Source organism: Haliotis rubra, unplaced genomic scaffold (assembly GCF_003918875.1).
Source record: "Haliotis rubra isolate DU_JTF1 unplaced genomic scaffold, ASM391887v1 Scf81, whole genome shotgun sequence".
Classification (NCBI taxonomy): domain Eukaryota; kingdom Metazoa; phylum Mollusca; class Gastropoda; order Lepetellida; family Haliotidae; genus Haliotis; species Haliotis rubra.
The window spans coordinates 54877-79630 of record NW_025767535.1 but is presented as its reverse complement, the minus strand read 5'-3'; the positions used below and the strand labels follow the sequence as shown (position 1 = coordinate 79630).

Below are 24754 nucleotides of genomic sequence, written 5' to 3'. Positions count from 1 at the left end.
ACACAGGGCTTGGCATGACCAGCCGATTGGTTGAACCGGGCCCATTCAACCACCCGTCTAGGTGAAGTAAGGGGCGAAGTGGTGTGTTGGGCAAAGGAACACTGTTCCTGGAACCAGTGCCCTCAACCACCAGACTCCCGTCCTCCACCGACACAGGGGCGCAACCCACGGCAAACAGGGTGGTGGACCAAATATGCCCCCGGGTCCACACGTGGGATTGAAGAGCGCTTAGCGTTACCCAGCACCCACCATGAGGAGGTGGCTCTTCACGGGTGCCTTCGGCTTCATAACGCTGACAGATCATCAAGACATGAAATTCCTCTTCAACAAGAAATAAATTTTTACAATGACAATATAAGCAAAATCTTTCACCAGCAGTTAAATTGCAATGCCTTCCTGTTTCAATTTCTAGCCTGAAATTATTACAATATAGAACAAGTTTTATGGATAACAACTTCTTTATTTCGTGAGTGCGACATTTCGATACAGATTCTTGTACCGTTATCAAGCAAGAGTGATACAGGAAGTGTAGGAGCTGCATATATATACTGTATATAACAATGAAACAACATAATAGACAAAGAAAACAACATAATTGAAATTTACCTGAATTTACAGATAACAGTTCTTAAATGCTGTGGAATGTCAATTGAAACATAAGACTCAACATGTAACATAGTTTTAAATAGACAATAAGTTTGACACTTGTTCAACTGTGACGTAATACAATGCCATTCCTGGCTCAAGGAGTCAAATGTTTAAAAATAGAAATAAACATTGTCACATTGCCAATATCTTGACATCCACACAATCCGAAACCGAATTGAAATAAAATGTTTCTCACATGAGAGGCCCAAGTAGTTTTACCCACATCATCAAGGTTTTTAAGCATTAAGTAAGACTGACAAGGTAAACGATTATAATCTAATTGAATTATTCTACACCAATATTTTATTAGTTTTAATATATAGTTATACTGAAGTGGTACTCTACCACATTCACCAAGTGCCATAACATCACATGTGTTCTTATGTAACCTTAGTATTCGCTTGCAGAAGCTAGTGTGTACTCTTTCAATGCTTTTACAATAGTGGGTACCCCAAACATCAGCTCCATATGAAATAATTGGAACAATAATTGCATCAAATATCTTGAAAGCATCAGTACAAAAGACAAAACCATTGTTTCTTTGATAATGATATAATGACATCAGTGCCTTGTTAGCCTGAGCTGCTAAACAGCTTTGTGCCTTTGACCATGACAAAGTTGGTGTGAAGACAACCCCAAGATACCTATTACTTATTATCAACAACATCAGTTTTCTTACCTGTAAAGTACGATTTCTCGTAACTTTGTAGGGGACCACCTCTTCGGAATACCATTATCTTAGTTTTTTGTATGTTTACCTTCATACCAGTTGCTGCACAAAATTGTTCTTGAACATTTATTTTTTTTGTAGATTGATAGTAGAATCAGATACCCCTGATACATCATCAGCAAAGAATAATGCTACAATATTTTGATGTTCTTGTGAAACAAATATACCCTACCTCCTTTCTCTTCGAGCATTACAGACAATTGGTTTATAAAGATAACAAATATAAGAGGACTCATAATACACCCCTGGCGGGTTCCAATATTAAACTTAAAGTACTCTGTTAATCCACCATCTGTTCTTACACAGCATGATAATGATGAATACATAGAGACAATAAAGTCAAGAAATTTAGCTCGTACACCTATATTGTATAAAGTTTGAAACAAAACATTGTGGTTTACACAATCAAACGCTTTACTAAAATCTATAAATGTACAGTAAAATCTGCCTTTTTTCTTGGATATGTACTTCTGAATCATTGCTTGCAAAGTAAATACCTGATCGATAGTGGAGTAACCAGGCCTGAAACATGCCTGGAGTTCAGAGATAACATGGTTCTAATCACACCATAAGTGGTGCCTCTTGTTCAGGATAGCGGCTGGAGTTTTACTCAGAGTATCAATTAATGAAATTCCTCTATAATTTCCAGCAACATCACGGCTCTGGGCACCAGAAAAGGGCTTCACAAATTGAACCCATGTTAGGAATCGAACCCGGGTCTTCCGCGTGACGAGCGAACGCCTTAACCTCTAGGCTACCCCGCCGCCCCGTTTCCGTCTTGAAGCACTAAGGATTTACTCAAGCTGTAAAAAACTAACAAAAATAATGTTTGCACCAGATTGGCCCATAAGACTCCAGCAAAAGGAAAAATGAAATTCGAGTTAAAGTTATCATTTCTTATTAACTTTGTGCAACATCACATAGCAGTAGGAATGGGCTTGGCGTGACCAGCAGATTGATAGCACCCGCTTCATTCTACCACCTGTATTGGTGAAGTAAAGGCCGAAGTGGTGTATTGGGCAAATGAACGCTTTTCCTGGATCCAGTGCCTCAGCCACCAGAATTCCTTCCTCCACTGACACAGGGGCGCAAACCATGGCAAATAGGTTGCAATCCAGTTGCCTTTTACGACCAGTAATGAGGTCCGGAGGACCAATTCCAAACGGGTCTCAGCGGTGGAATAGCTGTTGTCATTAAACAGTACTCAACACTTCACGAGTACCTCATGGGTGATGAAGACTGGGTATGCGAGCAGTTATTCTACATACACTCTTTAAAAAGAGAAGCGCATAGGTGATTTTGAGAATATTGGACTCATGTAATATCTGCGGCAAAAACAATGCAAATATACTATTTCTTTCCCAAACGTCTGTTCCTTCACTTGTTCTGCGGAAGATACTAGGCCGTGTATGTGACGTAGCACATAAGCTCCGCCCACTGATGAATATTCATGATTATTCTACACTTAAGACCATTCTATATTTAAGGTCACAACAAACGTCATCTTTGTGCGATTGTAAACAACTTCAGCAGCAAAACGCGGCAAAAGCGTTTGAAGTAATATTCGCAAAACGTCACCAAGAAAACATGCAAAGCAAACTGCACATGCAAGTAAGTGGAAAATCATGCGGTATCAATCACTATAAAAAGGCAAACGTTGTGTGTAATTTTGTCATTCATCTTTGCCTGGAAGATCCGTGAAGATCCGGGGTAGAATAGGTCTTCAGCAACCCATGCTTGCCACAAAAGGCGACTATGCTTATCGTAAGAGGCGACTAACGGGATCGGGTGGTCAGACTCGCTGACTTGGTTGACACATGTCATTGGTTCCCAATTGCGTAGATCGATGTTCATGATGTAGATCACTGGATTGTCTGGTCCAGACTCGATTATTGACAGACTGCCGCCATATAACTGGAATATTGCTGAGTGCGGCGTAAAACTGAACTCACTCACTCACTTTGCCTTGAAAAGAGGAAATCATCATGCCACGACTGAGTGCCGCCAATCGAAACATCCCCATAGACCGCCGTGAAGCTGGGGAGTCACAGTCTGCAGTTGCCCAACATTTCCACATCAGAGCATTATATTTCGCCTTTGGAATTGTTTCCTGCAGACCAATTCTGCCCAAGATCGTCCGTGAAGCGGCCGTCCAAGAGCTAAAACCAAAGCCCAGGACCGCTACATCCGGGTTGCTGACTTGCGTCATCGTCTTGCCACAGCCTGGTTTCAGAAGAATTTCCGATCACAGTGTCAGGAATCGATTGCGTGAAGTGGGGATTTGACCGAAAGGCCAGTTGTTGCCCTTTTTTTGAGAGACTTCCATCGCCGCAATCGCTTGAGGTTATGTCGTAGAGTCAGGAACTGGAACCTTAGAAATTGGAGGAGAGTCTGGCTCAGTGATGAATCACGATTTCTTCTTCACCGGCGAGATGGAAGACAGTGTGTCTACCGTTGGAGAAATGAACGTATTGTACATAATTGCAGTCGACAGGTCGACAGATTCGGTGGAGGCAGTGTCATGCATGGTGTGAGATGCGATATACAGCGCACAAAGATCTGATTTAGTGGTGGTTTAGGGGAATGTGACAGCAAATCGGTACATCAACGGAGTCCTTACACCTCACATGCTTCCGATTATGGACCGACAGGGGGAGTTGTTACAGCATGTCAACGCTACTTCACATACAGCACGCGTCACGGACCGCTACCGTGCCATTTTTACGTCAATCTCCAGCCATGGCCTTCCAGATCACCAAACCCGACAGAACACCTATGGGATGAACTCGATCGATGTATAGGTCAACGTTAAAACACGCCTCAGACACTTCCGTAACTGACCATCGAATTTAATTCATCACTGGTGGTAGGGTATGGAATCTTTTAATCGTACGCTTTTGAAATTCTTATGAACAGCAAATGTGGCTCTTTGCCTTTCAAATTAAATCTGGTCGATTTGCAGTTCGAAACACGGAAAAGGGTTGGCCTTGTAACAGTAATTCTACTGAGTACAAAGTGGATGGTTTGAATCTTTGTTCATATTATAATTTTGATATAATTTGTTGGGGATATGTAGGAATATATCCCTTTTTCACTCTATCTGTACGAAAAGTAACGTGTGTGTGTCGTGTGTCATTGAGAGAAAGAATCCCTTCATAATGCTTATTTAGTAGGCATAAACACGGCATGCCAAAAACAGAATTTACCAACTCTGAAACGTCTAACACCACACTTCTATGACTTAAATTAATGGCTTTGTAATTCTTGCAGAACAAACAAACCCAAATTCTGATCTTCTATCACTTCCACGAAGTTACGCAAAGACAATGACAATTTGGAATATTCAAAGAAGTGAAGGTCGTATAAAGACGAAGCCAAGAAATTTGACAATCTGAGGATGGGAATGGAATTTCCAGACTTCACCCAGACACAATAGTGCCAGTAGGAAGACAGAACCGATCGCTACTGCTGCCAGTTGCTATGTACGTCGGGTATTTGAATGTCAGTTGCCTTGTAGAATGTTAATACATTCATCGACCCGTTACCTGTGAAGATCCGGGTTAGAACTGGTCTTCAGCAACCCATGTTTGTGGTAAGGGGCGACTAACGGGTAAGGTTTGCTGATCATGACGGGCAAGGCACCATGTAGTCATATATCCATGCAGATTCCCGCTTTTTGCAGACTGCTTCATGACAGTATCTATGTTTTAAAGTAATCTAAAAAAAATATATAAATTGTTAACAAAGTCATACCCGTGAAGATCTTAGAATTGGTCTTCAGCAGCCGAACCAATGGGATCGGCTGGTTGACACATGTCATGCTATCTCTATTGCCATGTCATGGTATCCTATTGCCATGTCATGGTTTCCCTATTGCATACATCAATGCTCATGATGTCAGTCACTGGAGTATCTAGTTCCGACTGGATTATTTTCATACGCAGCCATATAGCTGGAATATTGCTGGGCGCGGCATTAAACAACCCGTGAAGGTCCGGGTTAGAATGAACCTTCAGTAACCCATGCTGGTCGTAAGAGGCGACTTACGGGATCGGGTGGACAGGCTCGCTGACTTGGTTGACACATGTCATCGGTTCCCAAATGCGCAGATCGATGCTCATGCTGTTGATCACTGGATTGTCTGGTCCAGACTCGATTATTTTCAGACCGCTGCCATATAGCTGAGTGAGGTGTAAAACTAAACTCACTCTCACTCATCTGCTGATCACTTGTATAAACTCTTCCTTGTATAAACAATGCCCATTATCTGTACATCTCACTCTTTCATCTCCTGTTTCTTATCCAATTTATTGGCTTTTGCACTTTTTTACTTTTAGTATATATACCCATTGATGTAGCGTGTTTTTTTACAATTCAAGGAAAAGCCCAGAAACGTTGTGATACTACAATAAAGAAGTTGTCACCCATAATATAGGCAGCCTTCTGTTGAGTTAGAGGTTACAAATTGATGTGTCAGATGACGTGAGCTGAAATAAATCTAATAATCATTTAAGGCATGCCTCAAACTGTGCATTATCTTATGTGGCAGCGTTCATGTTTTACAACTATATTTGTGATTATTGTAAATGGCAGCAAATCAGATGACGCGCACGTAAAATGTGTTCCCTGGGTCTAAGGTCATGGTCATGATCTCCCTTGGTGATTACAACCCTTCCTTGTCCTCATAATGTAAAGCTTCATTGTTAGGAACTTGTGTATAGACATGTTCACAGATATGAACTTCCGGGAACTGCATGGTTGTCTGGTACAGACTCGATATTTACGCATTGTCATATTGCTGGAAAACAGTTGAGTGTGGCGTAAAACAACAAGCATATAGCAACGATAAATTCCATGACGAACAGCTTATCTATTTAAGAACAGGAATAATTGTGATTCATTCCTTAACTCTTGTCTTGATGAAAGCTATGTTTACTCATCACAGGCCCATCAGACTGGACACAAAAACATCTCTGCTTCGTCCAGTGTCTCCTGTATATCTTTAACTTAGAGCACGTGTCTAAACGTTGTCTGTTTGGTTGAACGACGATAAGACACCGGGTGTGCTAACGTCTGTTTACTTAAGCAAAGTTAATTGAGCACTTCCGTCTTGTCAAGTGCCTTTGCTTTCTTTGAATTGCCCGAGAGTAGAACGGAAAATTCAATATTCGCCATCTTTGAACGATGTTTGTTTGATGTATAACACCGCACTCAGCAATGTTCCAGCTGCAGTCGAGTAAATAATCGAGTCTAGGCCAGACAATCTACTGATCAACATCTTGGGCATCGATCTTCGCAACTGGGTTGAGATGACATTGGTCAACCAAATCATCGAGACTGACCACCCGATCCTGTTAGTCGCCTCTTACGACAAGCATGGATTGCTGAAGACCATTTCTAACTCGGATCTTGACGGGACCACCTGATCCGGATAGTCGCCTCTTTCGAGACTCAGACCCTGATCTTGTCTTAGTTTAACAGAGTAAGAACTATAATATCTGATGACATCTTTATTCAACTATGTACGACACAAAATACAATACATTGCGTTGAATGTGTTGAAAAAACTCCAAGATAACCACTTTTGTAACACATTTTGTATTCAACGATAAACACTGACTGAGAGACAGAAGTACAGACGGAAGGACAGACTAGCGATCTTTATTCAGATGGGGACAACACAAAATCAAAAATATAAAAAAAGGCAAGTCATTCTGTTTTCGTTGATCACACTTCATAAAGAATACATAAAAAAAAAATACGGACCGACATAGTGAGTTTAGTTTTAGGCCGCGTTTAGCAATATTCAAGCAATGTCACGGCTGGGGACACCAGAGATGGGCTTCACACATTGTACATGGGGAACCGAACCTGGGTCTTCGGCGTGACGAGCAAACCCTTTTACCACCAGGCTACCCCACCGAGCCTAAACAGACATAGAGGGACAAAGGTAAATGGACTGAAGGACAGATCGATGATGTCATCTTTATATTTAACTAACGACTACAAATCAAATGCACTACACTGAATGGTTAGTTACTAAGCATGTTTTTTCGTTACACGAGGTAATAATAATAATAATAACAATAATAATGCATTTGTTTAAGCGCCTAATGTCCAACCAGTGCTGCTCAGTGGCGCTGTGCAGAGAAAGTGGAGAAACTAGTAGGTAGCTAGAAAGAGATGAGTTTTTAGTTGGCTCCTAAATGCTTCCAGGGAAGATACTGATCTCAGTTCAACTGGCAGAGAGTTCCACAAAGCTCTGTCTCCCATGGATGTTTTTGTAGCTGGCATTTTCAGGGTGCCGCTTTCCTCAGACCTCAAGACACGAGTTGGACGATAGATTTCGATGATGTCTTTGAGGTAAGCTGGTGCATTGATGTCATAGAGGGTTGAGTAGGTGATGCAAATTATTTTGTACTGTATTCTCCTCTTTACTGGGAGCCAGTGCAACGACCTCAGCACAGGGTGATGTGTTCCTGACATTTTGTCCTGGTTATGATCCTGGCAGCTCTGTTTTGTACAAGCTGGAGATGTTGGATTGCTGCTGCTCCTGACACGAGGAAGTTACAGTAGTCTAGGCGTGAGATGACGTATGACTGTACTAAAAGTTTGGTTGTGTCAGTACAGTCGAGATAAACAATAAACCATAGATAAAAAACCCAATATGATACAAGTGCTATAAATATTCATACATTAAAAACCTGGATCAGTCTGTCACGGTAAACGAGAAATACAAATTATTGTTATGAAATATGGCAAAGGGGACTTCTGTGAGCAAATCTGATTAAACTAAATTCATCGTGCTTTCCGGAGACGCCAAAACCTAATTGCCATTAAAACGCTATTGACATTACACATATCGACAGACCTACACTTGATAATTTTAAATAAATGACAATACATTTTGCCAGAACGGCTATTCAATATGGCTAACGTAGCGGACATGTTTTATAACACGTTAACGATGATAAGTATTGACACGTTCCAGAGACTTTACCTGTATATTGAATTATGAGTAACACAAGCAATACAGAAATATTAAGTACGCAGAATTAAGGTACAGATACGTGTGATGGTGTTACTGGAAATTAATTATACCAAGCAGGTGATTTATATTAGGGTGCTTTGAACAGAATTTCAGTTCGGTAGTTAAGCTTTGAGAAAAGAGCTTAGTAAAGTAGGTCATGGAGAATGGAACCCACGATCAGATCCTGACACGGAAAAGGGAGATAAGTTACATTTCTATCTAGTAATGATGGTGTGTATGTGCAAAGGTGATACATATTGTTTTAAAAAGAAACATAATACAGGCGTTAATATTTAAACAGTTTGTTATATTAAAGGGAATTGGGACAAATCAGTATAAAAATGGTGGATAAGAGAAAACGAACATTTTGCAATATCTTTATGACAAATATTGTTGTATCATTTAATCTTGCGTCTTTGTGTTTAGGACATTTTGGCTAAACATATGGGTTCCTGTTTTCAAATGAGGAACAAAAATAAACAGAATGAAACGGAAATCACACCAAGTTACTCTAGATAAAATAAAAGTAATAATATTCTAATTACTAATATATTTTGGAAATATGAAAACTTAGAAAAGATCAGTCTGTTCTCCGAATGGATACAAGCATTGGTTGCGAACAGAACACTGTCGACACGCTGCCAAAGAGGTCGACTATTTCGAGTAGTAATACATCATTCCGGAAGTGGGTCTCAGACCGAATGAGGCCTCCAGTTTCCCCACTGCATCCGCGAAAGTAGTCCGGGCCTCTGGTCTCTCTTTCCAGCAGCTTTGCATCAGAGTGTAATGGCTGTAAAAAATAAACACGAGACATTTTGCTTTTGTTATACAAGAATTACCTAACCATTTCACATGATTTACAGAGCACCGTTCATCTTAGCGCTACTCTCGTAAAAGCTCACAATCGTCGCTGGGATAACTTTGTGAAGGAGGATCCATATCATTTGTGTGGACCGACGCTTATTTTTATTCAAGTATTACATTGCTGCACACCTAGTACGTAGCACTTGCAGACCACGCACACACATTCAGGCGCGCGCACACACACACGCGCACGAAAGTACTTCGGGTTTCATAAGTCAGTTAATGATTATATGATTAGCCTGTTATCCGCCTGAATCGTTCTTCATGCATTTGACCACTCGCTTATTTGATCCTGACTCGACTATTGACAGGTCGTCGTGTCAAATCTTGCTGACATTTTGAAAAATTACCTGATCGCCCTGATAACGTAATATGAAACATTATGGTATAAGTATTGTGATATAAGTATACATGTATCTAACCACTTACACGTCTTCAGCGTATTCCGGCTTCGAGAGTCTGTAACCATTCATAAGCTGGGTCGGCAGGTCTCGGCTCCTCATTTCACCGTAAGGGATCTTGCCTGTTGACAGATAAAACACAGGGTATACACTAAAACTACCTCAATGAGCTCAGACGCATCAGGACCCGTGAAGAACAGGGTTCGATATGGTCTTCTAACGTTAGTAATGGGGCTATTTATTGATTGCAACATGTTTTTACCCATTGTATTGCCTTTCATGCTTTTAACCCCATTAGCGAATGAATCAATATATCTTGTTGATAGTCCGTTTTCTTATGCCATTATTCACTGAGTTCATGGGCGGTGGAGTAGCCTAGTGCTTATAGCGTTCGCTCGTCACGCCGAAGGCCTGGGTTTTATTCCCCACATGGGTACAATGTATGGAGCCCATTCCTGGTGTCCCCGGTCGTGATATTGCTGGAATATTGCTAAAAGCGGCGTAAAACCCTGCTCACTCACTGAGTTCATGATCTAGAGCTGTCCACACATCAGCTGCTGAAGATCAGTTCTAACGACCCGTGCCGATCCGAACATACTTATCATGGAAGAATATTTTCACTGAAGGACGGTCAGTGCTTCAAGCCTTAGGCCAAAAGGACCCGCATCAGTATATTGTTCCATAGAACGTTCTGTACTTAATGGAACCCATAAACAAAGCTAACTGAGTCGTTTAAATGCTGTTTTAATCCTCTTTGATTCAGAGTTAGTGTAGGTCCCAAGCAACATTTGCTTTGGGTAGGAACTCAAGACTAAATTGATCAGGGCGGGGTCAGGCTTGGAGACATTGATTGCATGGCATCGCGTCCAGAAAACGCCGTTCCATATAACAAGTCGACTGACTGGCTTGTAAACGCCTCAGTCACATAGGCAGCATGTTGACAGCATTAAGCATCAGACTAACTAACCAGGCAGAAACATTTAAAACCATACTATAGCAAAACTGAACCAAACAATACCTATTGATGAAAATTATTGAAACAATTAATAAATTGTAAAATGCAAATATTATGGATGACAACTTCTTTATTGTAGTGTCACAACGTTTCTGGGCTATTCCTTGAATTGTAACAAACAAGATACATCAATGGGTATATATACTTAAAGTACAAGAAGCCAAATTTCATGTATATACAATAAATACACTGACAACTGAGTTTGGTTTAGCAATATTCCAGCAACATCACGGCGGGGATACCAGAAATGGGCTTCACACATTGTACCCAGCCGGTCTTCGGCAGTTGCCAATGCTTTAACCATTAGGCTACCCCACCGCCCCATAAATTGGATAAGAAACAGGAGATGAAAGAGTGAGATGTACAGATAATGGGTAATGTTTATACAAGGAAGAGTTTATACAAGTGATTAGCAGATGAGTGAGTGAGGTTAGTTTTACGCCGCACTCAGCAATATTCCAGCTATATTGCGGCGGTCTGTAAATAATCGAGTCTGGACCAGACAATGCAGTGATCAACATCATGAACATTGATCTGCGCAATTGGGAACCGATGACATGTGTCAACCTAGTCAGCGAGTCTGACCACCCGATCCCGTTAGTCGCCTCTTACGACAAGCATAGTCGCCTTTGTGGCAAGCATGGGTTGCTGAAGACCTATTCTACCCCGGATCTTCACGGGTCGATTAGCAGATGTGGGTTGAAGCCATTAGTGACCTAATTGACTTTCCAGGCTCTTGGGAGGTATGCTCCTTGATCCCTGTTCAGCTGCGGTTGTAATTATCTTATCGTTAAAGACTCTGATATATAGTTTGCACTTGCGCCAATCATGGACATTGGTGGTGAACTCAGTTCATTGTTGCCGGTCAATGGAGTGATTTGGGTTTTTGACGATGTGCTCTGAGAGAGCTGATTTTTGGTCCAGTTTTTGTACATCATCCATAATTTCTAAATGCCTCTCAAGAACCTTATCAATAAATTACAAAAATGCCTAGGTTCACATTCACATACACATCCATTACAAGCTACGTTCACACAGACATACAGTTTTCCATGACATAATTGAGAAAATCTTTGTTTCGTAATGCTTATAATAGATGTTTAGATTATGTAGGAAGGTACTCCATATGGGAGGCAACTCTTGCAGGCTTATGCATGAACCTTACTAACATCAAGAGTTACCTCCCTGGTGTAGCAGACGGCTTCCTTTGTTGACCGATGTGACAGCAGAAGAAAAAAAACTTGTTCTAGAAGATGATTTTGAAAGGGGTGTGACTAATGCAAAAGAGTTAGCTGGTAGACATGACATTCCTTTGTCTACAGTATACAGAACTTTGAATAATGTTCAGTCAGGAGTTGGGCGTGATCACAAGATAGGGCAGTACTACGGATCCGATTGTCCGATTGTGAGTAGGGGAAAATTGAAAAGCGTTTGAAGATATCAGAAATGAGATGATTAATAGAGGAAGGCCTCAGGTATGTAATGAAACCTTTAGACAAGAATTACAAAGACTTAATTGGGTGAAAAAGCGCGGAATGTTCTCACCACTGATGAAAGATGCACAAAAATAAAGACATTTAAACAGGTGTAGGGCTCACGAAAATCAAGATTGGGATAATGTTTTCTTTTCTGATGAAAGTTCTGTATGGCTTTTTCGAACTGTTTGAAAGATTTGGAGAAAAGATACAGTCTATCTATCAACGTTCAAAACATAGCCCGAAATTTCACATGTGGGGTGTGATATCATTACGTGGAGTGACGCCGTTGTGTATTCTCACTGGAAATTTGACGAAGGCTCGATATGTTGACATCTTAAATGATCACCTCCTTCCAACGGCCAGAACACTGTATGAAGATAATTGGATTTTCCTGCATGATAACGACCCAAAACACACTGCGGGCAAAACAAAACAGTGGTTGTCGGACTAAAATGTTAAAGTTTTAGACTGGCCCAGCTACAGCCCAGATCTTAACCCTATCGAGAATGTGTCGGGACTAATGAAGGACAGAATAAACCAAAAAGGACTTAGAAATATTGAGGATATGAAGAAAAAAAATGGTCGAATATCGGGATAAGCTGTCACACGATTTCCTGCTAACCATGACCGGTAGTGTACCTAGGCGCATTAACTCGTGTATTGTAGGGCAAGGAGGTCTCACAAAGTACTGAAAAGGCACTTAGACTGAGAAGAGAATCATATCTCAACATATTCATTTAAGTAAAACTATATACATGTATGAGATATTTGCCAAAACAATTTCTCAATAATTTCATACATACATACATACATACATACATACATACATACATACATACATACATACATACATACATACATACATACATACATACATACATACATACATACATACATACATACATACATACATACATACATACATACATACATACATACATACATACATACATACATAGACACATACATAGTTACCTAATTACACACAACTTTTCAATGCATATTCAAGAATATATTTGTCACACCTACCCATGCTGAGGATCTCCCACATAGTGATCCCAAAGGACCAGATGTCACTCTTCTCAGTGGCGTCATTCAGAGACTGGAGACATTCTGGCGCCGTCCACTTCACAGGATTCGATCCTGTTTGTATTTGTAACATATCAAGTTATCAACGCTCAGGGTTTATGTCATTTTGAGTAAAATGCCTTTTCATGGTTACGTCAAATGTCTTTAAGTTCAATGGCCGGATGGGCAATATATGATACCTTACTGTTTGTGTGCTACTGAGCCGAGACTTATCGTTGGTCTCCATTCTGATTTGCCTGGGCGCCGGGCGCCGTGTCACAAAGTACAGCTTCTGCTGTGAGCCCATGTTAAAGTATGAAGCTTCCATAACTCTTAGATTTTGTTGTTGGAACGAGGGACTTTGTTTAGACTTGATTTCTGACTAGCAGCAATGATGTAGTGACCACTCCTACACAAATGTATGTTATATATTTCCCGTCTAACCCTTACTCCTTATCATTGTTACAATTGGTCTATTTGAGGGGCCGGATGGACAAATATGTTCCCTTACTGTTTGTGTGTCAATGAGCCCAGATTTGTCGTTGGTCTACCTCTGATTGGCCTGGGCTATGTTCCACAAAACACAACTTCTGCTGTGAGCCTATGTTTAAGTTTGAAGCTTCCCTATTTCTTTGAGTTACAATTGTTTATGAAACGAGGGCCTTTTTTAGCTGGCCGCAAGATATATGTTACATATTTCCCTTCTTACCCCTTTGGAGGCATCATCCGCACTGGCGTCCTCCATGCGACTAGGTCCGAATCCACTGACCATCACCTCATTTGTGCTGGTCAAGAGGCAGTTGCGAGCAGCCAGTTTGCGATGGACAATCTGGAGAAGGACATTGTATTGAGCTAAACTGGTACAGTCTTTGTTTTCCATGAGAACAGGACATATCGCTACATGTGCCCCATTCTTGGTCCTACCTTCATGCTTCATGTGAATCACTTAGGTCAAGGACACGTGAAGATTCGGTTGAGAGTTGGTCTTCATCAACCAATGCTTGTCGTAAAAGGTAACTATCGTGATCGGGTGGTCAGGGTCTCTGATTTTGGTTGACACATGTCATCGTGTCCCAATTGGGTATATTGATGCTCATGATGTCGATCACTGGATTGTATGGTCCAGACTCGATTATTAAGAGACCGCTGCCCTATAGCAGGAATGGACAATCTGGAGAAGGACATCATATTGAGGAAGCTAAACGGGTACAGTCTTTGTTTTCCATGAGTAAACACAGACCATATCGCTACACGTGTCCATTTCCTTCTTTCTAAGATGAAGTGCAAGACACTCCTACCTTCATGTTTCATGTGAATTACTTAGGTCAAGGACCCGTGAAGATTCGGGTTAGAATTGGTCTTCATCAACCCAGGCAACTATCGCGATCGGGTGGTCAGGCTCTCTGACCTGGTTAAAACATGTCATCGTGTCCCAGTTGGGTAGACTGATGCTGATGATGTTAATCACTGAATTGTCTTGTCCATTATTTTCACATGGGATTACAAACAAAAATGTTTCATGTCTCAAATTGAAAAAAATATGTGGATGAAAGGCAACCAAAGAACGCTTTCTTAATTCTACCTTCTGAAAGTCAAAACTTACCACAAGACAGAGAGTGTCCAGTAAATACATACCTCTTTACCCACGAGATACGCCATGCCCCGAGCAATGCCTAAGGCAAATGTCTGAATCTGCTCCAGAACTTCAAGATTCACTTTGTCCCGTCGAGAGGTCAGCCACTTGTCCAGCGGTCCATTTTCACAGTACTCCAACACCAACACCGGCCCCACTGAAGAAGAAAGTATATACATGTACCAGATCAGATATGGCAATGACCGGTTCTACAAGATCACAGAAGTAAGCAATATTCAATGCGTTAATTAACTTTACCATATTGGAGACGTGCGTGCTGGGACGAAAATACAGAAAATATTCTCAAAACATTTGTTTTCATGATATCGAAAAACTTAATCTTCTGGGTGAAAACAACGAGGGCAATTCTTATATTCCGTTGTTTCCTCTCAAAACATCCACGATTCTGATGCCTGACCTGGAGTGGCGTTGAAAAAACAACCGAAAAAGGCCCTCGGGGAAGCCAAAGTCATGATATTGGTAAGGAGGCCCAGGATCTTACTCAGTGTAATTCTTAAGCATCTCGGCACGTCCAACGTAAAGTTGGACATCAGGTGACGTACGAGATCAAGGAACAGCAGGAATCTGAGATCTGAACCAAAAACATTTGCGGGTCCTGATCCTAATCTGTTTTGACTGTACCTTTGACGAGGGACGAGTGACGAAAGTACATACAGATATGGTACCCTAAAATTCAAGAGTTTTTCAAGGTTTTCATCTTTGAGGTTTTAAGGCGTTCCTATTTACATTATAAGAACTAAAATGTGTGAACATCGCAATGTTTCCATTAAGACTCATTGTCACGACCAACGCATAAATAAGATAAATCTGTCAGAAAGTTTAATTCTATTACCAACAGTTATTGTATTGTATACTTACCGGTGTACACACGCATCATTATCAACGACTGCTCCGATGAATTTCAGCACGTTGCGATGTTCCCCGACCTTTGTGGCAGCGAAGTTGATCTTGGCCATCATCAGCAAACTACTTTCCTCGTCAGGCGTGCCTGCAAATAAATAACAATAATAATAATAACATCAAGTTAAGTTGAGGCTCTCTAAACAACCCCTGGGGAGTACTCGGTTTTGCTGCAAGGACTGACTGACTGACTGAGTTTGGTTTTACGCCGCTTTTAGCAATATTCCAGCAACATCGCGGCGGGGACGCCAGAAATGGGCTTCACACATTGTGGCCATGTGGGGATTCGAACCTGGTCTTCGGCGTGACGAGCCAACGCTTTAACCATTAGGCTACCCTCCGCCCTTTTTTGCTGCAAGGAACACAGCCTGATATGACGGCGGTCTGTCCAAATAATGGAGTCAGGGCCAGACAATCCAGTGATCAACAGCATGAGCATCGATCTGCGCAAATGGGAACAGATGACTTGTGTCAACCAAGTCAGCCAGCCTGACCACCCGATCCCGTTAGTCGCCAACAAGAATGGGATACTGAAGATAAACTCTAACGACCCGGGAGTGACACTCATATTGCAGCATGGGTAGTAGTGTTCGGGGTGTAAAGACGGCAAGATTGAGCTCATGATGGGCCAGTCCAGCCGTTACTTTAGTTACCAAAATCCGTTTTGATCAAAGTGTTTATAGCTCGTCACGCCGACGACCCGAGTTCGATTCCCACATGGGTATGGTATGCAAGAGAGCAGCCAGGAACCTGTAAGGACTTTTTGCCAACCTGTGTCTTTTGCCAGTCTTGTAAGAAGCCTTGAAAATTCGTGCAAATCTTCCAGTTTGAATCTCCTCCAGTAGTGACAGCTGATCTTTCGACATGTACCCTGGCTGGTTCGTCGTGAAGCTCATGCCGCCGTAGAGGTAGATGTCATCTTCGGGTGTGTACATCATGTTCTGGAATAAACAGTGCACACACTGGGTAAAAGAATGATATAATCTGGGAATGCTGCGCAGGCGTGAGCACTATTCCAGCTACATCCCGAAGCAAAGCATTACGATTCCATATAGACAGTGACTGAAAGCATGAGTGACTGAGTGGGTTTAGTTTTACGCCGCTTTTAGAAATATTCAAGCAATATCACGGCGGGGGACACCAGAAATGGGCTTCACACATTGAACGCTTTCACCATTAGACTACCCCTCCGCCCCATGAAACCATGAGCACCCGGAAGGGTCCACGCCCTCACTACGCAATCTCACGGCATCGCACAGTAAAACACCAACAGGAGCCAGATGAGATTACGAGTTGATGGATTCTGTGCCTGTGGGAGAGATTGGAATACAACATCGCTGTCTGCTGATGCACAGGACAAGTGAGTGAGTGAGTGGGTTTAGTTTTACGCCGCAATCAGCAATATCCCAGCTATATGGCGGCGGTCTGTAAATAATCGAGTCTGGACCAGACAATCCAGTGATCAACATCATTAGCATCGATCTGCGCAATTGGGAACCGATGACATGTGTCAACCAAGTCAGCGAAACTGACCACCCGATCCCGTTAATCGCCTCTTACGACAAGCATAGTCGCCTTTTATGGCAAGCACATGGGTTGCTGAAGACCTATTCTACCCCGGATCTTCACGGGTGCACAGGACAAGTAATACGCAGCACCATAATAAACAATACTGTTGCCTCCCTCCCTCATTCAATACAATAAAATGATCACAAGGAAATGTATCGACGGTTGCAGTCGTCATTTGGAAAGTGTTCTTGACATCCAGGACAGTGGGGGAGGATAATGGTTAAAGCATTCGCTCGTCACGGTGAATACCCCTTCGAGGGTACAATGTATGAAGCAACTTTTACTGTTGGTGTCCCCCCTCTGTGGTTCTGTGCAATGCTGTAAAAAGCGCGTAAAACCGCCCTCTCCATATATCCATAATATTCCTATGAAGCGATAACATATTTATCAGCTTGTTCCCGCATATACATGACATCATTACACTGTTGCACAGCATGCGTGATACCTACGTCGTAACACGCTGTGTTCTTGGGAGGGCGAATGTTATTGGTCGTCGTTCCTGTCACGAAAGCCTCAGGTTCACCATATCTCTTCTGGCGTCCTCTGATCAGTTTCTGCATTCTTCCAGTCCTCCACAAGAAGAATCCGACTCCAGCAACTGCCACCACTATCAGGATTACTAGGAAGAGACCAGAATTGATCATAATAAGGGTATAAGACATAGAAAATATATCGTTTTTTTGTTGTGTAAGTCCGCTCTGGGCTACATGGTCCATGCAGGAAGTACTGTAAATCCCCACGGTCCATACTAGGGGTGGGTATTGCACAGAATTTTCATATTGCAATATATTGCGATGCGAAAGCATGTATTGCGACATTATTGAAATATATTGCCTGAAGTATTTTTAAACAAAAAACTACTTCTATGCGAGTTAATGCTTGAATTATAGAGCAAAAACACAACAAAATCACTATGCTTGATTAAGCTTCAATACTTTTAACTTTTAATCATGATAAAATAAAAATGTGAAGAATATTTGGCACAAATGAAACAAGGAAATATCCGAAGATATTACGAAGTTTCCGAATGCAAGTCAAAATACCGGTTTTCAACCAGCGTATCGCAATACCCATCGTTTTCATGTCTGAACCGGTTAATACAAGTAAACCGGTTATATTGCGCAGCCCTAGTCCATAGTATGGTGATCTACCTTCAGATCAGAATTCAAATTGAAATCTAGTAGTTATTTTACTGTGCTGCGTTGACAGAGTTTTATAATTTACCTGTATTTATTATGAAGCTATAACTTGTTTTTAGTTACGATATGGCTGAAATATTGCCGATGTGACTTAAAATCTTAACTCACTCACTCACTAGGCTGTATGACGGCGATCGATAGATAACCGAGTCTGGACCAGACAATTCAGTCATTGACATCAATAACATATCGATCTTCGTTATTGGGATACCATTTCATGTGTCAACCAAGTCAGCGATCCTGACCACCCGATCCCGTTAGTCGCCTCTTACGATAAGCATGGGTTGCCTAAGACCAATTCTAATCCGGATCTTCACGGGCCTCTGATATTGATTATATTTGGCTCATACTTGCCTCTTACTGTTCATACTAACATGTTTATTTGATCTTGTAGCCTGTAAAAAATGGACATCTATGTGAGTGTCGATAACTTGCCTGAAAATTTCAACTTTAGCACTGGACCAAAATGGGAATCGAACCTTTGTTTTGATCAATAACTTTAATGTCAGGCGTCTAACCATCCATCCAAAATTCAAACATAATCGCATAATCTTTCAATAATACTGATGCATGAAAATTAATGATCATGTATTGACCACAAGCATATTGATTTTAAAGTAAATTTAACTTTTCAAAACAATTATATTTTGATGTAATGCTAATCGGGGTTAATTAGATAGAAAGTCTGAAACAACAGACATCTACCTGTGCGTATTGGACTACAGTATTAGACAGAATGTGAATTAAAAATTATAAAGCATGTTTGAATCCAATCTTATATCAATATTTACAAGGCAATCTTCAACTAAACAATAATGCAGTTGTAATTTTTGGCCTTCTGACAAACTGTAAACGCGAAATAAGAACACGCAGTTTGCAGATGTGTAGGTACATGCATATAAGACGAAAGTCAACTAAACAATAATGCAGTTGTAATTTTTGGCCTTCTGACAAACTGTAAACGCGAAATAAGAACACGCAGTTTGCAGATGTGTAGGTACATGCATATAAGACGAAAGTCAACTAAACAATAATGCAGTTGTAATTGTTGATGTAAACCGAAATTCACGCATATGCAACCATATAAGCGAATGTAAACAATGCATCACAAGACAAAACAGTGATTGATATTATAAGACGTCGCAGTTGTTGGCCTTCTGGTAAACGCAGGCCATAACCAGATCACATATAAGACAGGCTCTGATCGGCTGATACACAATAATGCATAGACGCAGTTTGCAGATGTGTAACAACATTAAATTGTTGATAAAAACATTCAGCATATCTGAAATGACAAAACAGTGATTGATATTATAAGCATCTCACGCCATAACCAGATCACCAGCTCTGATCTGATACACAGATAGAAACAACTAGTCTCTGAAATGAACATATTTTACTGAAAAAAAGTTCATAGTAAAACAAAAATAATATATAATGAAAAGGAGCCCTAGACTCTGAAGCTGAGGAAATCTAGACTTGCCACATTTTCTAGACTTGCGTGGGCTTTCTTGGATATATTTGCTTTAGGGTCTGTACGACAAACTAATAGATAGATAGATAGATAGAGTGAGTGAGTGAGTGAGTGAGTGAGTGAGTGAGTGAGTGAGTGAGTGAGTGAGTGAGTGAGTGAGTGAGTGAGTGAGTGAGTGAGTGAGTGAGTGAGTGAGTGAGTGAGTGAGTGAGTGAGTGAGTGAGTGAGTGAGTGAGTGAGTGAGTGAGTGAAGATTTAAAGTCACGTCGGCAACATTTCAGCCATATCGTGACTAAAAACAAGTAATAATTTTAGAATACATAAAGGAAAATGTGTTAAAAATACCTGTCAACGAAGAACAGTAAAACCAACTAGAATATCACAGATATGAATATAAATATAGTATGTAACCCTAAAATAGCCTAATTACAGAAGACAATACAATATAAAAACGGGCTACATATTGCCAACAACTGAAGGTAGATCACCGCACTAGGGACTGATACATAGAGAATCTCACCCAAGTGTCTACTGGTATCAATTATACCAACACTGGTTGATAAAGTTACATATATCCGAGGTTTGCATGGCAACATGGGCCTGTAAACAAGACAAGCCAGTGAGTGATATTATAAGCAACAGCCGGCGGCGTTGGCCATCAACCTGGCCACCAGGCCCCGACCAGCCGACACATCTACAGGAATGCCTGTTGGTAGGACCATGTATACACACGAGCGTATGTGACCAACAAGAAACACCTGTCTACTCACCTATGACGATTCCAGCTACAGCCCCCGCGCCAAGAGTTTCAGTAGCCCTGTCGTCCGCCGCTGAAAGTCGTGCATAAATCAAAGCAATTACTTTGAATCGAGGTCTTTCGTTCCTAAAGCGTCAATGAAAACTTAACTCGTTGGAGACTTTTGCACAACATCTTTGCTCGTCTGAACTCTCCGTTTCTGAACATGTGATCGTCATCGTGTCACATTTGTGAGTGAGTGAGTTTGGTTTTACGCTACTTTTAGCAACATTCCAGCAATATCACGGCGGGGGACACCGGGAATGGGTTTCTCACATTGTACCCATGTGGGGAATCGAACCCTGGTCTTCGGTGTGACGAGCGAACGCTTTAACCACTAGGCTACCCCACCGCCCCTGTCACATGACACATCCCATGATGTATAAAGTAACCTCCAAAATCAAAGAGAACATTTAATGCTATTAAAAAACACGAGCTATAAACTACCAGCAACTTAAGCTAGGCAACCATATTGTGATTTACCATAAAATACCGTTGACATACCGTCGTTTAAGTTACTCTTTGAGTGTTTATGAATGTATTCGTACGTCAAAACTTCAGATAATTCTGAGAATGTACTCAAACTGAATCCCAAAAATATACCCGTGTGTACTTACATGTACATCGGCAGTATTTCAGTCATATCGTGACTAAAAACCTAAAAAATTCATGATAAATGCATCAAACTATAAAATCCTGTCTACGAAGGAGAGTAAAATAACCAGATTATCACAGATACAGAATTTCAAACTAAATTACTCACGGAAATAGAAACATAATGTTTTTTTTGGCGTTTATTTGTTTATTACTTCATTAAAATAGTTGGATTTAACAAATATTATTTAACTATGTTTTTCCAAACCAGGCTTTTTAATTTGATCCTCCAATCATTATACATATTATAACTTACGTCACAATCAACAACGGGCGGTAACAACTACCTGCAGCCCTGTTTTAGACGGGAAGATGCATTTGCAAGTGCGTTGCCATAGCGATTGCGCAAATGACAAACAAAGCTATGAATGAACTCGTAAAAGTAGTAACTTTCAACAAGAGTACAAGCATGGAAAATGTACTGAGGAAATCCCCAAATCCATTATTTTGTATATCCATTAGGATAAAAGAAATAAAGGTTGAATGGTATATGACGTTTTTCATAAAATATATTATGTACGCGAACCTATGGAAAATACATCTCATTTGTATACTATAGCTTGCATTAGAAACGTACATATTGACTGATGAAATTTCAAAGAGTGAAAATGACACGATTTGCTCTCCTGTGAAATCATCAATATCGGATGATTTTACAAAAAGTGTTAAAAACAAAAGTTGGGAAACACGATAGTCATAGAATATTTAACAATCAAACTTTACTTGTGTTTTAAACACTACGAAATAAAGCTGATGTAGTTCATAATCATGTTCAATCCCTAGAGCTGATTTGTCCTGATGCTTCAAATCATGATGATTCATACTTGGAGATTTTAATGGATGTACCCTGAAGTCTGTGCTACCCACCTACAATCAGTATGTAACATGTTGTAAACGGAAAGACAAGATCCTTGACTTGTATTATGGTAACATCAAGAACGCCTACAAATCATATAGTAAACCAGTATGGAGCTTCGGACCATAATTCTGTGTATTTGCTGCCCACATATCGTCCAAAGTTAAAAACAGAGAAGGCTATTGTTAAGACATGTCAAATCATGGAACAGAGAACCTATTGAAACCCTACAAGGATGTTTTGCGTGTACGGATTGGGACATGTTCTATGATGCAGAACAAACATTAGAAGGAATGTGTGACGTCATTACGGATTATATAAATTTTTGTGTCAACAACATAGTTCCTGAAAAAGAAATCAGAATTTTCCCAAACAACAAGCCCTGGATCACAAAAGAAATGAAATCTTTATAAATTAAACGAAAAGAAACGAGCATACATGAAGAAAGATAGAATAAAACTCAAATGCATACAGAAGGACATCAATCTTAAAGCTCGTGAGTGTTTAAACTAGCGTACAAAGAGAAAGTTGAGAGACAGTTTCAGCAAAGCAATCTGCAACAAGCCTGGCAAGGTGTGAACGCGATGATTGGCAAGAGCAGGCGACGACAGAGGAAGAGTAGAAGAAGAAATATAGTTTATTAATGTGTCACATGCTGCAGAACATTAAAAAAAATACGGTACATTATTGCAAGAATTTAAAAGCAGCGTCCGGCCATAAGGCCTATGAGACACAAATGTCACAGTTGTATAAAACATTAGTAATAAAATCACACCCACACATACACACACGCAGGCCGAACCGTATGCACAAACACAAAACGCATACACCTTCACACACCCACACGCACGCACGCACGCACACACACGGTACACACACCAACACACACACACACACAAGCGCACGAGCCTACAGACAGACACCTACGACAGACAGACAGACAGACAGACAGACAGACAGACAGACAGACACACACACACACACACACACTTACACTTTCTTACCTAAAATGCATAAATTACATAAATAGCAAACATGTTGAACTTATTATCAAAGTACATTGTAGAGTTAACTATTCTACAGAAATATTCCGGCGCCTAAACATAGTATAGATGAGTGCGGCAAGGGGCTATACGAACTGGTTATTTGTAAGTAAGAATACCATTTTATCTACTGCTGACATAGATGGGAATGTAGGATGGACACTGGTTATTTCCTTCCAAAGATTATATCTGAGATCTGAATAATAATCACAGTTAACAAGAAAATGAATTCATCTACAACGGCATTGCTACTACAGCGAGTACACGCCCTTTCATGAAGGGGAGACTTCGGACGAGAATATCTACCCAATTCTACCTCTAATGGTAAAGTGCCACAACGGAATTTGCTCAAGATACTACGATGTGACCTAGGTAGAATTGTTTCAACATAATGTTCAACTTGTAAAAAATCTTTAAAAGACGATAAGTACGTAATTTATTTCCATTGTCCTGCCCTTTATCATTCCAAAGCCCAGAAAACCAATCAAAACTGTCTAGCGCCTTAAGGTGTTCTTAAGCAACAACAAACTCCTCATGTGAAATACTAAACAGATCACTTATAGGTAAATGAAAACTAACTAATAATGTATGAGCTCCAATATACCAAGATCTCCTCCAATTAAATGACCATCTGCTAATAACGCTGTGGTTGCTAAATTCAAGTAACTGAAGTTTACGCCAAAGACGAAGAACCTCAATTTTTTGTTTGGTATACTGAGAAACCCAGCTCATTTCGCCATGAACTGCTAAATTGGGAGTTTTTCTAGCGACGGCTAAGAAGAATCTGGCTCCCCGATGTTGAACTGCATTGATACAGCTATACTGCCGTGTTCCCCAAATGACGGTAGATGTGTACTTACATTTCGCGACGACATTCACGTTGTCTTCACTGCGTTGTGCCCCGTAGCCCGCTGACACCATAACCTTGTATTTTTTGTCGGGGTCAAGGCCAGTGAGGTCATATGATGTGTCATCTTTGGGCACGGAGACCTCATGGACTGGCCCTGAATCCGACTGGTAGCTGACCAGTATAACTGTGCGTTCGTGGCAAGCAGGGGCGTGGTCCCACATAACACGGATAGATGTTGAAGACAATCGTTTGGTTCTCAGGTTTGAGGGTGGTAGGTCTGTTGAAAGATCAAATCATTTCTGAAACAGCTTTACTGTTGGTCCGTAAGATAGGTTTTGCCTCTTTTTGCAAAACAGATTTATTACGGTACTTCAAGTCAGTCTACATCAAATTTGGAGGGACGTAAAGACGGGGTAGTATCAGCATTTGTTGATTACTTACAGGTCGTGGTGCCGTTTAGTTCCAACAGCTTCGTTACCTATGAACAGAAATGGTCAAAATGAACACACCAGTGCAGTTTGGAAT

At 40.9% G+C, this 24754-nt stretch overlaps 1 protein-coding gene across 1 annotated transcript in view; it reads right to left on the bottom strand.

The window, feature by feature from the left end:
• Positions 1-6877: 6877 nt before the first annotated feature.
• The window catches only part of LOC124261811, a 47137-nt gene continuing 29260 nt past the window's right edge, over positions 6878-24754 (bottom strand). Inside the window, 13 exon segments of the mRNA XM_046696187.1 lie at positions 6878-9198; positions 9702-9795; positions 13196-13309; positions 13454-13529; positions 13944-14063; positions 14870-15024; positions 15757-15876; positions 16539-16604; positions 16606-16729; positions 17807-17976; positions 20801-20860; positions 24240-24506; positions 24671-24707. Of these exon segments, the coding sequence (XP_046552143.1) occupies positions 9063-9198; positions 9702-9795; positions 13196-13309; positions 13454-13529; positions 13944-14063; positions 14870-15024; positions 15757-15876; positions 16539-16604; positions 16606-16729; positions 17807-17976; positions 20801-20860; positions 24240-24506; positions 24671-24707 (1539 nt within the window). The 3' untranslated portion in view covers positions 6878-9062.